The sequence below is a fragment of the Scyliorhinus torazame genome, chromosome 8, assembly GCF_047496885.1.
Source record: "Scyliorhinus torazame isolate Kashiwa2021f chromosome 8, sScyTor2.1, whole genome shotgun sequence".
Lineage (NCBI taxonomy): Eukaryota > Metazoa > Chordata > Chondrichthyes > Carcharhiniformes > Scyliorhinidae > Scyliorhinus > Scyliorhinus torazame.
In genome coordinates, this window is record NC_092714.1 from 60,051,829 (window position 1) to 60,068,037 (window position 16,209).

At 49.2% G+C, this 16,209-nt stretch overlaps 1 protein-coding gene across 4 annotated transcripts in view; it reads right to left on the bottom strand.

Moving 5' to 3' along the window:
• Nucleotides 1–16,209, bottom strand: part of cfap91 (cilia and flagella associated protein 91) — a 294,449-nt gene that overhangs the window by 92,665 nt on the left and 185,575 nt on the right. For all 4 annotated transcript variants that reach the window (XM_072513694.1, XM_072513696.1, XM_072513693.1 and 1 more), the window contains one exon: nt 14,695–14,811. In XM_072513694.1, the coding sequence (XP_072369795.1) occupies nt 14,695–14,811 (117 nt within the window). The remainder of the gene's footprint in view (nt 1–14,694; nt 14,812–16,209) is intronic.

Sequence of the window (16,209 nt, forward strand, 5' to 3'; positions counted from 1 at the left end):
ATCAACTGAGGTTCCCGAGGGTGGAGGAGCAGGAGGTGGCTGGTTTGGGGGCGCCAATTGGGTTGGAGGAGCTGATTAAAGGACTGGGGAGCATGCAGGCGGGGAAAGACCCGGGACCAGATGGGTTCCCGGTTGCGTTTTACAGGAAGTATGCGGACCTGTTAGCCCCGTTGCTGGTGAGGACTTTCAATGAGGCAAGGGAGGGGGGGACCCTGCCCCCGGCAATGTCCGGGGCGCTGATTTCTCTGATCCTGAAGCGGGACAAGGACCCACTGCAATGTGGGTCGTATAGGCCGATTTCGCTCCTTAATGTGGATGCTAAGTTGCTGGCAAAAGTGCTGGCTGCGAGGATTGAGGACTGTGTCCCGGGGGTGATTCACGAGGACCAGGCGGGATTTGTAAAGGGCAGGCAGCTAAACACCAATGTGCAGAGGCTCCTAAACGTGATTATGATGCCATCGGTGGAGGGAGAGGCAGAGATAGTGGCAGCTATGGACGCGGAGAAGGCCTTTGACCGAGTGGAGTGGGAGTATCTCTGGGAAGTGTTGCGGAGGTTTGGGTTTGGGGAGGGGTTTATCAGTTGGGTTAAGCTCCTATATAGAGCCCCGGTGGCGAGTGTGGTTACCAATCGGCGGAGGTCGGAGTATTTTCGACAGTATCGAGGAACGAGGCAGGGGCGCCCCCTGTCCCCCCTGTTGTTTGCATTAGCAATTGAGCCTTTGGCCATGGCATTAAGGGAGTACAGGAAACGGAGGGGGGTAGTCCGAGGGGGAGAGGAGCATCGGGTGTCGCTGTATGCGGACGACCTGTTGCTGTGTGTGGCAGATCCAGCGGAGGGGATGGTGGAGGTCATGCAGATCCTAAGGGAGTTTGGGGACTTCTCGGGCTATAAGCTCAATGTAGGGAAAAGTGAGCTCTTCGTGGTGCATCCAGGGGACCAGGGAAGAGGGATAGACGACCTGCCGTTGAGGAGGGCGGAAAGGAGCTTTCGGTACTTGGGGATCCAGGTAGCTAGGAGTTGGGACGCCCTGCACAAACAGACTCGATGGGCCGAATGGCCTCCTTCTGCACTGTAAATTCTATGATAATCTATGAAACTTAATTTGACGTGGCTGGTGGAGCAGTTGGAGGAGGAATTCAAACGATGGGATGTGTTGCCACTCTCGCTAGCGGGCAGGGTACAGTAGATTAAAACGATCGTCCTCCCGAGGTTTCTTTTTGTGTTCCAGTGCCTTCCTATTATGAAGGAGAAGACAAGGTTTTGGCGATATATCAGGAGATGAAAGAAGAGGAGGCGGCTTTGGTAGAGGAGCTGAAGGGCAAATGGGAGGAGGAGTTGGGGGAGGAGATTGAAGAGGGTCTGTGAGCTGATGGCCTGAGTAGGGTTAATTCCTCTTCCTCGTGTGCCAAGCTAAGCCTGATACAGTTTAAGGTTATCCACAGAGTGCATATAGAATCATAGAAGTTTACAGCATGGAAACAGGCCCTTCGGCCCAACCAGTCCATGCCGCCCTGTTTTTACCATTAAGCTAGTCCCAGTTGCCCGCACTTGGCCCATAACCCTCTATACCCATCTTACCCATGTAACTATCTAAATGCTTTTTAAAAGACACAATTGTACCCGCCTCTACTACTACCTCTGCCAGCACATTCCAGACACTCACTACCCTCTGAGTGAAGAAATTGCCCCTCTGGGCCCTTCTGAATCTCTCCCCTCTCACCTTAAACCTATGCCCTCTAGTTTTAGACTCCCCTACCTTTGGGAAAAGATGTTGACTATCTACCTTATCTATGCCCCTCATTATTTTATAGACCTCTATAAGATCACCCCTAAGCCTCCTACGCTCCAGGGAAAAAAGTCCCAGTCTATCCAGCCTCTCCTTATAACTCGAACCATCAAGTCCCGGTAACATCCTAGTAAATCTTTTCTGCACTCTTTCTAGTTTAATAATATCCTTTCTATAATAGGGTGACCAGAACTGCACACAGTATTCCAAGTGTGGCCGTACCAATGTCTTGTACAACTTCAACAAGACGTCCCAACTCCTTTATTCAATGTTCTGACCAATGAAACCAAGCATGCCGAATGCCTTCTTCACCACCCTGTCCACCTGCGACTCCACCTTCAAGGAGCTATGAACCTGTACTCCTAGATCTCTTTGTTCTATAACTCTCCCCAACGCCATACCATTAACTGAGTAGGTCCTGGCCTGATTTGATCTGCCAAAATGCATCCCCTCACATTTATCTAAATTAAACTCCATCTGCCATTCGTCGGCCCACTGGCCTAATTGATCAAGATCCCGTTGCAATCCTAGATAACCTTCTTCACTATCCACTGTGCCACCAATCTTGGGTGTCATCTGCAAACTTACTAACCATGCCTCCTAAATTCTCATCCAAATCATTAATATAAATCACAAATAACAGTGGACCCAGCACCGATCCCTGAGGCACACCACTGGTCACAGGCCTCTAGTTTGAAAAACAACCCTCTACAACCACCCTCTGTCTTCTGTCGTCCAGCCAATTTTGAATCCAATTGGCAACCTCACCCTGGATCCCGTGAGCTTTAACCTTCTGCAACAACATACCATGCGGTACCTTGTCAAAGGCTTTGCTAAAGTCCATGTAGACAACGTCTACTGCACTGCCCTCATCTACCTTCTTGGTCACCCCCTCAAAAAACTCAATCAAATTTGTGAGACATGATTTTCCACGCACAAAGCCATGCTGACTGCCCCGAATCAGTCCTTGCCTCTCTAAATGCTTGTAGATCCTGTCTCTCAGAATACCTTCTAGCAACTTACCTACTACAGACGTTAGGCTCACCGGTCTGTAGTTCCCAGGCTTTTCCCTGCTGCTCTTCTTAAACAAGGGCACAACATTCGCCACTCTCCAATCTTCAGGCACCTCACCTGTGGCTGCCGATGATTCAAATATCTCTGTTAGGGGACCCGCAATTTCCTCCCTAGCCTCCCTCAACATCCTGGGATACATTTCATCAGGTCCCGGGGATTTATGATGCGCTTTAAGACTTCCAGCACCTCCTCCTCTGTAATATGCACACTTCTCAAGACATCACTATTTATTTCCCTTAGTTTCCTAACATCCATGCCTTTCTCCACCGTGAATACCGATGAGAAATATTCATTCAGGATCTCACCCAACTCTTGTGGCTCTGCACATAGATGTCCTTGTTGATCCTTAAGAGGCCCTACTCTGTCCCTAGTTACTCTTTTTCCCTTTATGTATCTGTAGAAGCTCTTTGGATTCTCCTTTGCATTATTTGCCAAAGCAATTTCATGTCCCCTTTTTGCCCTCCTGATTTCCCTCTTAACTCTATTTCGACAATCTCTCTACTCTTCAAGGGATCCACTTGATCCCAGTTGTTTATGTACGTCATATGCCTCCTTCTTTTTTTTTACCAGAGTCTCAATATCTCGAGTCATCCAGGGTTCCCTACTTCTACCAGTCTTGCCCTTCACTCTAAAGGGAATGTGCTTACCCTGAACCCTGGTTAACACATTTTTAAAAGCCTCCCATTTACCAGCCGTCCCTTTGCCTGCCAACAGTCTCCCCCAATCTACCTCTGAAAGTTCCTCTCTGATACCATCAAAATTGGCCTTGCCCCAATTAAGAATTTTAACTCTTGGGCCAGACCTATCATTCTCCATAGCTATCTTAAAACTAATGGAGTTATGGTCACTTGTCCCAAAGTGATCCCTCACTAACACTTCTGTCACTTGCCCTTCCTTATTTCCCAAGACGAGGTCAAGTTTTGCCCCCTCTCTAGTCGGTCCATCCACATACTGAATGAGAAATTCCTCCTGAATACACTCAACAAATTTCCCTCCATCCAAGCCCCTAATGCTATGGCTGTCCCAGTCAATGTTGGGAAAGTTGAAGTCCCCTACTATTACCACCCTATTATTCTTGCAGCTATCTGTAATCTCCTTACATATTTGCTCCTCAATTTCCTGCTGACTATTTGGGGGCCTGTAGTACAGTCCTATCAAGGTGATCCCTCCCTTCTTATTTTTCAGTTCCACCCATATAGACTCAGTGGGCGAACCCTCGGATATATCCCCTCTAAGTACTGCCGTGATGTTCTCCCGAATCAAAAACGCCACTCCCCCTCCTCTCTTACCTCCTGTTCTATCCTTTCTATAGCATCTGTACCCCGGAACATTGAGCTGCCAGTCCTGCCCCTCCCTGAGCCTTGTTTCAGTCATAGCTATATGACAGAGGCGAGGCTGAGTAGGTTCTTGGGGGTGGAGGACAGATGTGGGAGGTGCTCAGGAAGCCCGGCGAATCACGCCCATATGTTCTGGTCGTGCCCGACACTGGATGGGTTCTGGAGGGGTTTCGCGAGGACTATGTCTAAGGTGGTGAAAGTCCAGGTCAAGCCAAGTTGGGGGCTGGCACTATTTGGGGTGGCGGACGAGCCGGGAGTGCAGGAGGCGAAAGAGGCCGGTATTCTGGCCTTTGCGTCCCTGGTAGCCCGGCGGAGGATCTTGCTATTATGGAAAGACGCAAAGCCCCCCAGTGTGGAAGCCTGGATAAACGACATGGCAGGGTTCATCAAGTTGGAGAGGATAAAGTTTGCCTTGAGAGGGTCTGCGCAGAGGTTCGACAGGCGGTGGCAACCGTTCCTAGACTATCTCGTGGAGCGCTAGATGGAGATCGGTCAGCAGCAGCAACAACCCAGGGATGGAGGGGAGGGGGGTGTCTATTTCAGGGGGGTGTATATGGGTGGGCGGGGAAGAGGGTTTTTCTAGGGGCACTTGAAAAAAGAAAAACATAAACATATGGGAGAGTCAATATGTGTGGGAGGAACCCAATGTAGAAGATCTGTATGATGTTGGATTGATATGTTTATGCTATGTTCTGTTCCTTCCCTTTTTCTTTTCTGTTACGGTGGGGGGGGTTAATTGGTTGAAAATTTTTGTTGGAAAAACTTTGAATAAACATATTTTTAAAAAAAGAATTCCGCCGCAGATTTTAATACATTCTAATATCATTAGCGAACCTGCCCTCTAGGACTGCACCGCCCCCCTGACTGAATATTCATACAACAGGTCCTGAAAAACGTGAATCAGTCAAGGGCAACCCCCAGGGGGTGTAGAGTAAGTATAGCCCTCGGGGTGAGAGGGACATGCGCCCTGGCACTGTCCCCGGCACAGTTTGGCAAAGGTTGAACAGGTTGGGACTCTAGTCATTGGAATTTAGAAGAATGAGAGGTGATTTAATTGAAACATATACTAAGGAGTTTGGCAAGTATTAATGCTGAGAGGATGTTTCCCCTCATGGGAGAGTCTAGGACCAGAGGGTCTCATCTCATAATAAAAGGGGTGCCCATTTAAGACTGAGATTAAATGGAATTTCCTCTCTGAGGGTTGTGAATCTTTGGAAGACCTTGTCACAGAAAACCGTGGGGACAGAGTCCTTGTGTATATTTAAGATTGAAGTGCATAGATTCTTGATCAGGGTTATGGGGAAAGGGCAGGAAAGTGGATGTGAGAAATGTCGGATCAACCATGATCCTATTTAATAGCGGAGCAGACTGGGGGGGGGGGGGGGGGTGCGAACAGTCTACTGCAGTTCCTATTTCTCATGGTCTTATGGATAAATATTGGACAGGATACAAATATACGTCCCCTACTCTCCTTTGAAGCACTCACTCAGTTTAGCATTGGAGAATGTTAGCCTAAATTTTTATGCTCAAGTCCTGGAGTGGGACTTAAATCAACAACCTTCTGACAAGGGGAGGATTGAGAGAGAATGGACTGGAAAAAAGGTGGGGAAAGGAGAGGAGTGTGTGAACGGGTTAGAGGTGGGAATAAGACAGCAAGAGAGAGGGTGGGTCAAATTTGTTTATGCTTTAGTATTAAATTTAGAATCCTCTCAATGCTGCTGTTAATTTATTGTGAACATTAATCGACTTCTTCCCTTCACCTCTTCTTTTTAGAAAAAAATATGTTTATTAAAGTTTTTTAACACAATTTTTCACCCTTACAAACAATAACCCCCCCCCCCCCTTGTAACAAGATAGAAAGAAAACGCACATAGCAAGATATATACATGGTAAAACGATATGTTACAGAGCTTTGTACACTGGCTCCCTCCCGTACATGCCAGTTTCCCAAATCTTTCATGTGTTCTCTTGCTCAAACCTAGGCAAACCCCCCTTCCCCCCTCCCTCCCTCCCCCCCTTCACAGGACATCCCCCCTCCCCCACTCTCCCCTGGGTTGCTGCTGCTGCTGACTGACCTTCCTCTAACGCTCCGCGAGATAGTCTAGGAACGGTTGCCACCGCCTATAGAACCCCTGCGCAGACCCTCTCAAGGCAAACTTTATCCTCTCCAGCTTAATGAACCCAGCCATGTCGTTTGTCCAGGCCTCCACGCTGGGGGGCTTCACCTCCTTCCACATTAGCAAGATCCTTCGCCGGGCTACTAGGGACGCAAAGGCCAGAATGCCGGCCTCTTTCGCCTCCTGCACTCCCGGCTCGTCCACTACTCCAAATATTGCTAGCCCCCAGCATGGCTTGACCCGGACTTTCACCACCTGAGATATTGTTCCCGCCACTCCTCTCCAGAACCCCTCCAGTGCCGGGCATGACTAAAACATATGGACATGGTTCGCCAGACTCCCCGAGAAACCTTCCACATCTGTCCTCTACCCCAAAAAACCTACTCAACCTCGCCCCCGTCAAGTGCGCTCTGTGAACCACCTTAAATTGTATCAGGCTGAGCCTGGCACACGAGGAGGAGGAATTAACCCTACATCAGCCCATAACCACTCCTCAATCTCCTCCCCCAGCTCCTCCTCCCATTTACCCTTCAGCTCCTCTACCAAAGCTTCCCCCTCTTCTTTCATCTCCTGGTATATTGCCAACACCTTGCCCTCCCCGACCCATACACCCGAGATCACCCTGTCTTGAATTTCCTGTGCCGGGAGCAACGGGAATTCCCTCACCTGCCGCCTCACAAATGCCCTCACCTGCATGTATCGAAAAGCATTTCCCGGGGGTATCTCAAACTTCTCCTCTAGTGCCCCCAGGCTCGCAAACGTCCCATCAATGAACAGGTCCCCCATTCTTCTAATCCCCGCCCGATGCCAGCTCTGAAACCCCCCGTCCATCCTTCCCGGCTCAAAACGTGGTTATCCCTGATCGGGGACCACACCGAGGCTCCCATTGCACCCCTGTGCCGTCTCCACTGGCCCCAGATCTTTAGCGTTGCCGCCACCATCGGACTCGTGGTGTACTTTGACGGCAAGAGCGGCAGCGGTGCCGTCACCAGCGCCCCCAGGCTCGTTCCTCTACAGGACGCCATCTCCAACCTCTTCCATGCCGCCTCCTCTCCCTCCTTTTCTTCTTCAAAAAACTATCTATCTTTATCTTAAAAACATTTAATGAAGGAGCCTCTACTGCTTCACTGGGCAAGGAATTCCATAGATTCACAACCCTTTGGGTGAAGAAGTTTCTCCTAAACTCAGTCCTAAATCTACTTCCTCTTATTTTGAGGCTATGCCCCCTAGTTCTGCTTTCACCCGTCAGTGGAAACAACCTGCCCGCATCTATCCTGTCTATTCCCTTCATAATCTTATATGTTTCTATAAGATCCCCCTCATCCTTCTAAATTCCAACGAGTACAGTCCCAGTCAACTCAACCTCTCCTCGTAATCCAACCCCTTCAGCTCTGGGATTAACCTAGTGAATCTCCTCTGCACACCCTCCAGTGCCAGTACATCCTTTCTCAAGTAAGGAGACCAAAACTGAACACAATACTCCAGGTGTGGCCTCACTAACACCTTATACAATTGCAGCAGAACCTCCCTAGTCTTAAACTCCATCCCTCTAGCAATGAAGGACAAAATTCTATTTGCCTTCTTAATCACCTGTTGCACCTGTAAACCAACTTTTTGCGACTCATGCACTAGCACGCCCAGGTCTCTCTGCACAGCAGCATGTTTTAATATTTTATCACTTAAATAATAATCCCTCTTGCTGTTATTCCTACCAAAATGGATAACCTCACATTTGTCAACATTGTATTCCATCTGCCAGACCCTAGCCCATTCACTTAGCCTATCCAAATCCCTCTGCAGACTTCCAGTATCCTCTGTACTTTTTGCTTTACCACTTATCTTAGGTGTCGTCTGCAAACTTGGACACATTGCCCTTGGTCCCCAACTCCAAATCATCTATGTAAATTGTGAACAGTTGTGGGCCCAACACTGATCCCCGAGGGACACCACCAGCTACTGATTGCCAACCAGAGAAACACCCATTAATCCCCACTCTTTGCTTTCTATTAATTAACCAATCCTCTATCCATGCTACTACTTTCCCCTTAATGCCATACATCTTTATCTTATGCAGCAACTTTTTGTGTGGCACCTTGTCAGAGGCTTTCTGGAAATCCAGATATACCACATCCATTGGCTCCCCGTTATCTACCGCACTGTTAATGTCCTCAAAAAATTCCACTAAATTAGTTAGGCATGACCTGCCCTTTATGAACCCATGCTGCGTCTGCCCAGTGGGACAATTTCCATCCAGATGCCTCGCTATTTCTTCCTTGATGATAGATTCCAGCATCTTCCCTACTACCGAAGTTAAGCTCACTGGCCTATAATTACCCGCTTTCTGCCTACCTCCTTTTTTAAACAGTGGTGTCACGTTTGCTAATTTCCAATCCGCCGGGATCACCCCAGAGTCTAGTGAATTTTGGTAAATTATCACTAGTGCATTTGCAATTTCCCTAGCCATCTCTTTTAGCACTCTGGGATGCATTCCATCAGGTCCAGGAGACTTGTCTACCTTTAGCCCCATTAGCTTGCCCATCACTACCTCCTTGGTGATAACAATCCTCTCAAGGTCCTCACCTGTCATAGCCTCATTTCCATCAGTCACTGGCATGTTATTTGTGTCTTCCACTGTGAAGACCGACGCAAAATACCTGTTCAGTTCCTCAGCCATTTCCTCATCTCCCATTATTAAATCTCCCCTCTCATCCTCTAAAGGACAAATATTTACCTTAGCCACTCTTTTTTGTTTTATGTATTTGTAGAAACTTTTACTATCTGTTTTTATATTCTGAGCAAGTTTACTCTCATAATCTATCTATACGGATCATTGCCACATTTGCTGCCCAGTAGTAGCTCCCTAGGTTCAGCAGCGCCAACCTTCCTCGGTCCCTACTGCGTTCCAGAAATCCTCTCCTTACCCTCGGGGTCCTATTCGCCCACACAAACCCCATAATACTCCTGCCTACTCTCTTAAAAAAGGCCTTGGTGATCATGATGGGAAGGCACTGAAACACTCGGAAGGACCACCATTTTGACCGACTGCACTCTACCCGCTAGCGAGAGCGGTAACATGTCCCATCTTTTGAAGTCCTCCTCCATCTTCTCCACCAACCTCGTCAGATTCAGTTTATGTAGGGCCCCCCAACTCCTGGCTATCTGGATCCCCAGGTACCGAAAGCTCCCCTCCGCCCTCCTCAGCGGTAGCTCGCCTAACCCCCTTTCTTGGTCCCCCGCCTGTACTACAAAAAGCTCACTCTTCCCTACATTGAGCTTATAGCCCGAAAAATCCCCAAACTCCCTTAAAGTCTGCATGACCTCCACCATCCCCTCCACTGGATCCGGCACATACAGCAACAGGTCATCCGCATAAAGTGACACTCGATGCTCTTCTCCCCCTCGGACCACCCCCCTCCATTTCCTAGACTCCCTCAATGATATGGCTAAGGGTTCAATCGCCAATGCAAACAACAGGGGGGACAGGGGGCACCCCTGCCTCGTCCAACGGTACAGTCGAAACTACTCCGACCTCCGCCGATTCATCACCACACTCGCCACCGGGGCTCTGTAAAGGAGCTTAACCCAACTAATAAACCCTCTCCCAAACCTACGCAGCACTTCCCAGAGGTACTCCCACTCTACTCGGTCAAAAGCCTTCTCCGCGTCCATAGCTGCCACTATCTCCGCCTCTCCCTGCACCGATGGCATCATTATCACGTTTAAGAGCCGCCGCACATTGGTGTTTAGTTGCCTGCCCTTTACAAATCCCGTCTGGTCCTCGTGGATCACCCCCGGGACACAGTCCTCAATTCTCTTGCCAGCACTTTTGCCAGCAACTTACCAACCATGTTGAGGAGCCAGATCGGTCTGTACAATCCACATTGCAGTGGGTCCTTGTCCCGCTTTAGGATCAAAGAAATCGTCGCCTCCGACATTGTCGGGGGCATGGTCCCTTCCTCCCTTGCCTCATTAAAGGTCCTCACTAGTAGCGGGGCCAACAGGTCTACGTACTTCCTGTAGAACTCCACCGGGAACCCATCCGGTCCCGGGGCCTTCCCTGCCTGCATACTCCCCAAACCCTTGCTCAGCTCCTCCAACCCAATTGGTGCCCCCAAACCAGCCACCTCTTGCTCCTCCACCCTCGGGAATCTCAATTGGTCTAGGAATCGTCTCATCCCCTCTTCCCCCGCTGGGGGCTGGGATCTGTACAGCTCCTCATAGAAGGCCTTGAATGCCTCATTTATTTTCGTCACACTCCGCACTGTGGCTCCCCTTCCATCCTTGACTCCCCCTATTTCCCTCGCTGCCATCCTCTTACGGAGCTGGTGCGCCAGCATCCGACTCGCCTTCTCCCCATACTCGTAGGTCACCCCCTGCGCCTTCCTCCACTGTGCCTCTGCCTTCCCTGTGGTCAACAGATCAAACTCCGTCTGGAGACGTCGCCTTTCCCCAAGTAATCCCTCCTCAGGGGCCTCTGCGTATCTCCTGTCCACTCTTAAAATCGCCCCCACTAACCTCTCCCTTTCCATGTCCTCTATCTTCTCCCTATGAGCCCTAATGGAGATTAGCTCTCCCCTGATCACCGCCTTTAGCACCTCCCATACCACCCCCACCCGCACCTCCCCGTTGTCGTTAACTTCCAAGTACCTTTCGATGCACCCCCTCACCCTCTCACACACACCTCATCGGCCAGCAGTCCCACATCCAACCGCCACAGCGGGTGTTGGTCCCTCTCCTCTCCCAACTCCAGTTCTACCCAGTGCGGGGCGTGATCTGAAACGGCTATGGCCGAATACTCCGTTCCCTGCACTTTTGGGATCAGTGCCCTGCCCAGAACAAAAAAATCTATCCGGGAGTAGGCTTTGTGGACATGGGAGAAAAAAGAAAATTCCCTGGCCTGCGGCCTGGCAAACCTCCACGGGTCCACTCCCCCCATCTGATCCATAAACCCCCTAAGCACCTTGGCCGCCGCCGGCCTCTTTCCAGTCCTCGATCTGGAGCGATCCAGTGCTGAGTCCAACACCATATTGAAATCCCCACCCATTATCAGGCCACCTACCTCCAGGTCCGGAATGCGCCCCAACATGCGCTTCATGAATCCGGCATCATCCCAGTTCGGGGCGTATACATTTACCAATACCACCCACGTCCCCTGCAACTTACCGCTCACCATCACATATCGCCCTCCGTTGTCCACTACGATATTCTTGGCCTCAAACGACACCCGCTTCCCCACCAATATTGCCACCCCTCTATTCTTCGCGTCTAGCCCCGAATGGAATACCTGTCCCTCCCACCCCTTTCTTAACCTAACCTGATCCGCCACCTTCAAATGTGTCTCTTGGAGCATGACTCCTTTTCTAGGCCAGTCCTGTGTCCGCGCCACCCTCACCCTCCGCTCCCCCAGCCGGGAGACCCCCGTCCTGACCACCTCTTCTGTGTCCCATTCCCCTTCGGCCAGTGCAGCAGCAACCCTTCCCCCCCCCCTCCCCCCCTCCGCTAGACCCGTGTCTAGCTTTTTTGCTCCCCCCATATCACTTCCGTAAGTCAGCTGACACCTGCTGACCCTGGCTTCCCCCGCCGTGTGGGAATCTCCCAATCAGTGCGTTCCTCCATTCCCCCTCCCGCCTTTCTTCCCTAGCGCGGGAAAACCCCCCGCGCTTTCCAAAGCCTAACCAGCCCCCTCTGGCGCAGCTCCTGTCGCGGCCTTGTCTCTTTTCCCCCATCGCAATCCCCCTCTCTCCCCCAGCCCATGTAACATTTCCTGCGCGTGCTTAACACCCTATATACAACAACCATCAAACATCAAACATCCCCCCCACCCTCACAAACCCTCAGTTTGAGTCCAACCTTTCGGTTTGAATAAAGGTCCACGCCTCTTCAGGCGTTCCGAAATAATGGTGCTGATCCTTGTATGTGACCCACAATCGCGCTGGCTGCAGCATTCCAAATCTCACTCCTTTCCGGTGCAATACCGCCTTGGCCCGGTTGAAACCCGCTCTCCTCTTTGCAACCTCCGTGCTCCAGTCCGGGTATATTCTTATCTCCGCATTGTCCCATCTGCTGCTCCGCTCCTTCTTGGCCCATTTCAAGACCCTCTCCCTGTCCGTGAAACGGTGAAACCTCACCACAATCGCCCTTAGCGGCTCGTTAGCCTTGGGCCTCCTCGCCAGCACCCAGTGTACCCCATCCAGCTCCAGAGGCCTCGAAGGGGCCTCCGCGCCCATCATCGTCTCGAGCACCGTGCTCGCATATGCCCCGGCATCGGCCCCCATCACTCCTTCAGGGAGACCCAGGATCCGCAAGTTCTTTCTCCTCGACCTGTTCTCCAGGTCTTCGAATCTTCCCGCCCACCTCTTGTGCAGCGCCTCGTGCTCCTCCACTCTCACCGCCAGGCCTAAGATCTCATCCTCATTCTCACTGAGTTTTTTCTGCACCTCCAGAATCTTTACCTCGTGGGCCTTCTGGGTCATCCCTAGTCCTTCAATCGCCGACAACATAGGCGCCAGCATCTCCTTCCGCAGCTCCTCGAAGCAGCGTTTGATGAACTCCTGCAGCTCCGGCCCGCATTCCGCTTTGTCCCCGGCCTCCGCCATTTTGCTTTTTTTCCCTCACTTCTCCTGCTGCTCCAATGCCGTTTTTTTGGCCGTTTCACTTCTGGTCCCGTCCATAAAAGGTGAAGGGGGACCATGCTCTTCCCTTCTCCACGGATCGTCGTCAAAAAAGTTCCCGTTGGGGCTCCTCTAAAGAGCCCGAAAGTCAATGATAGCGGGAGCTGCCGAATCGTGCGGCTTAGCTCCGCATAGCCGCAACCGGAAGTCCCCTTCACCTCTTCTGAACATGCTCAGGGGCTTCAGCTTACTCATCAGATGTTTCAGTTTCTTGTTCACAAGACGTTATTTTATCTTCCCTACAACTTCAGTTTACCTTTCCAAAACCTTTTTTGAGTTCTTATTTTGCTTAGTGGGGTTCATATGTCCACCTCTCTCAACTGCGCATTTGGCCAAGACTGATACTGTCATGCCCATTGGTTTTTAACTTTTAAATTGATTTCCAAGGGTATGCATTTTGTTTTTTAAAAATGGTTCCTCAGGTTTCTTAAATAACCTTTAAAAAATTGCTGCATGGATACAAAGGTGAATTACTACTCTTTTCCTGAAGGTGGCCCTGTCATGCAACATTATGCCACGTAACTATGTACACAGCTCCACCTTCGAGTGCAATACCGTCAAATTGCCACACCTGTCCAGCATTTAAAAGATATTAATAATAATAATCGCTTGTCACAAGTAGGCTTCAATGAAGTTACTGTGAAAAGCCCCTAGTCTCCACATTCCGGCGCCTGTTCGGGGAGGCCAGTACGGGAATTGAACCCGCACTGCTGGCCTTGTTCTGTATTACAAGCCAGCTGTTTAGCCCACTGTGCTAAACCAGCCCCCAATTACTCTGTAATTTTCTTTGTTCTTTTAGATCCTTGGAAAATAGGCGACAGGTTTAGATAAAGGATCTGGATTGGCGCAGGCTGGGAGGGCCGAAGGGCCTGTTCCTGTGCTGTAATTTTCTTTGTTCTTCTTTGTAATAGAGATTCAGGGCTCAATTAGCAGTGCTTCCTAAATTTCTTTGAATAGTTTCTCACATTATTTCAATAATACAATCCTGGTAAATTCAAATTTAATGAATGAAAGGTGCAGTTCTTTGAAGAATAGTAATGGAGAAAGAAAGATAGGGGAGTTACAACCAGCTTAGAAATTACATTGTACAATAGCGTCAAATAAAAACTTAGCATATTTATCTGTTCAGTAATAGATGGCTAAACAATTAATTTTGAAAGAGCAGTAGATGAACTTGATATGAACATATTGCATGAAGCCTCTTCCAGGCTGTACACTACGCTGTCACTTATATAACTTGTAATGCAACTCTGGCATCCACACTTACAAATTATCCAGATGAATGCCTCAGTTTCCTACAGTTTAAGGAGACCTTTATCATCTAACCCAGGATACTATCAGCATAATTTTTAATCTCGTTTTCCATGCCATGACATCGGTGGACAATGGTCAGCACACTGGTGTATTTTGCCAAATGCCGAGGGTCACTCTTGCCAGTGTCCAATCAATTGAAATTACTTAAATCTACTGAGCTGCCAAATTGAGTAAAATCACCAGGTCACTCGACCAATGTAAGCGATATATGGTAAAACTGGAAAAAGTTGCATCTTCCTTTCATTTGAGAACCTTTCTGTTGCCATCACGATTTGCCCTTCTGGGTCAGCTTTACGTTGATCAGCGCAAGTACATTTTATTTTTCTTAATTCTTCATTTTGAAAATAACAGTATAGGAAAGTAAAGGATAGTATTTTGAATTTTTTTCTCTTACCGCAGGTGGTGGCTCAACTGTGGGTGTTGGAGGACGACGAACAGCTTTTACAATCTTGAACAGAAAACGGAGTGGCTTTTCTGGCTTTTCTCCTTTAAATTTTGCTTCCCGTATGGCCTGAATTTTATGCATACAAAATCTGTAAATTTACAGTATTATCCTCAATTCTTTAATAATCTACATTAAACATCAGTGAATCATAAGGTATTTCGCTTTCTGAATGTAAAACATATTTCTTTAATAAAAGTTCTGTAGCACTGCTAATATTTTCAAAACAACTTGACCAATGAAAGTGACAGTATTTGAGAGGGGAATGAAGAGACGGAGGGAGAAGAGAGGAGGAAGATGAAGGAGAAGTGGAAACAATCTTTTGGAGGGGCGTTGGGCAGAAATGCTGCTCAGAGTGGAGGAGGTAGGTCCAATTTGGTGAGAAGGGAAAAAAGCCTCTGCTCGGGTAATGCTCAGGGTGATGGGGGCATGAATTCCTGTTTACTGGTGCCAAAATCCTTTCCCATGGATTAGGAAAGTTTTCTCAGTGGGAGGAGGAAATGTGTGAAACCATGCTCAGTGATGTGATAGCCTTGGTCAAAATCCTACTCAATGAGGGAGGGGGCGTGTCAATTTCAGGATACCATTCCTGGTACTTCCAATGGTCACCTGGGGGAAGGCAGGACATCTAACCCTCTCTGCTCCCCAGTGAGGTCAAGTAAATTGGTATGACCTGTTCATTTAGAGCCACTGAGGGCAGGAATGGAAGTTGATCAGATTAAGTGGATGACTCAATTAGGCACACCATGGCAGCCATCACTGAGGTTGCTGATTGTCCATGGGAAGAAATTTGCTTGTTAGAAGGGGACAAGAAATATTCCTTGAAGAGATTAATTTTGAAAGAGCAGATAGCGGAACTTGATATGAACTTGACATCGCACAAGGCTGCAAGTTGCTCGGGGGGGGGTCAATCCTCCTTTCCTGGCCCCCTGGGCCCATTGACAGCAATGTCCCTCCTCCACCCCCAGGTTACCTCTCTCTTTAACCCACATCTAACCCACCTTTTCTCCTGGAAGGGGACAGCTCATCCGTGGAGAAGGAACCAGAGGCTTGAAGGGAGGAGGAAGAAGAGGGGCAGGAGATGATGCTGACCAGAGAGGTGCCCCTGCTTCGCAACAAGGTGGCCTCCTTAGCCATCCTCGGGGAAGAGGACCTCCCTCCTTTCTCACACAATCTCTAATGCTTGATCAAGGTTGCCATTGTTGAAGCAAATGGCTCTGCCCCAGGTACTAGGCCTTCAGCCCCCCTATAATATCCCACTGGTGCCCTGAAAGGCTTTGGGACAATCAACAAATTTCTTCCCATGGACAATCAGCAGCCTCAGTGATGGCTGCCATGGTGTGCCTAATTGAGTCATCCATTTAATCTGATCAACTTCCAGTCCTGCCCCCAGTGGCTCTAAATGAACAGGTCATACCAATTAAGGGGCTAGTGCTGCAACATTTTTAACTTTAATCCCTTGTCACT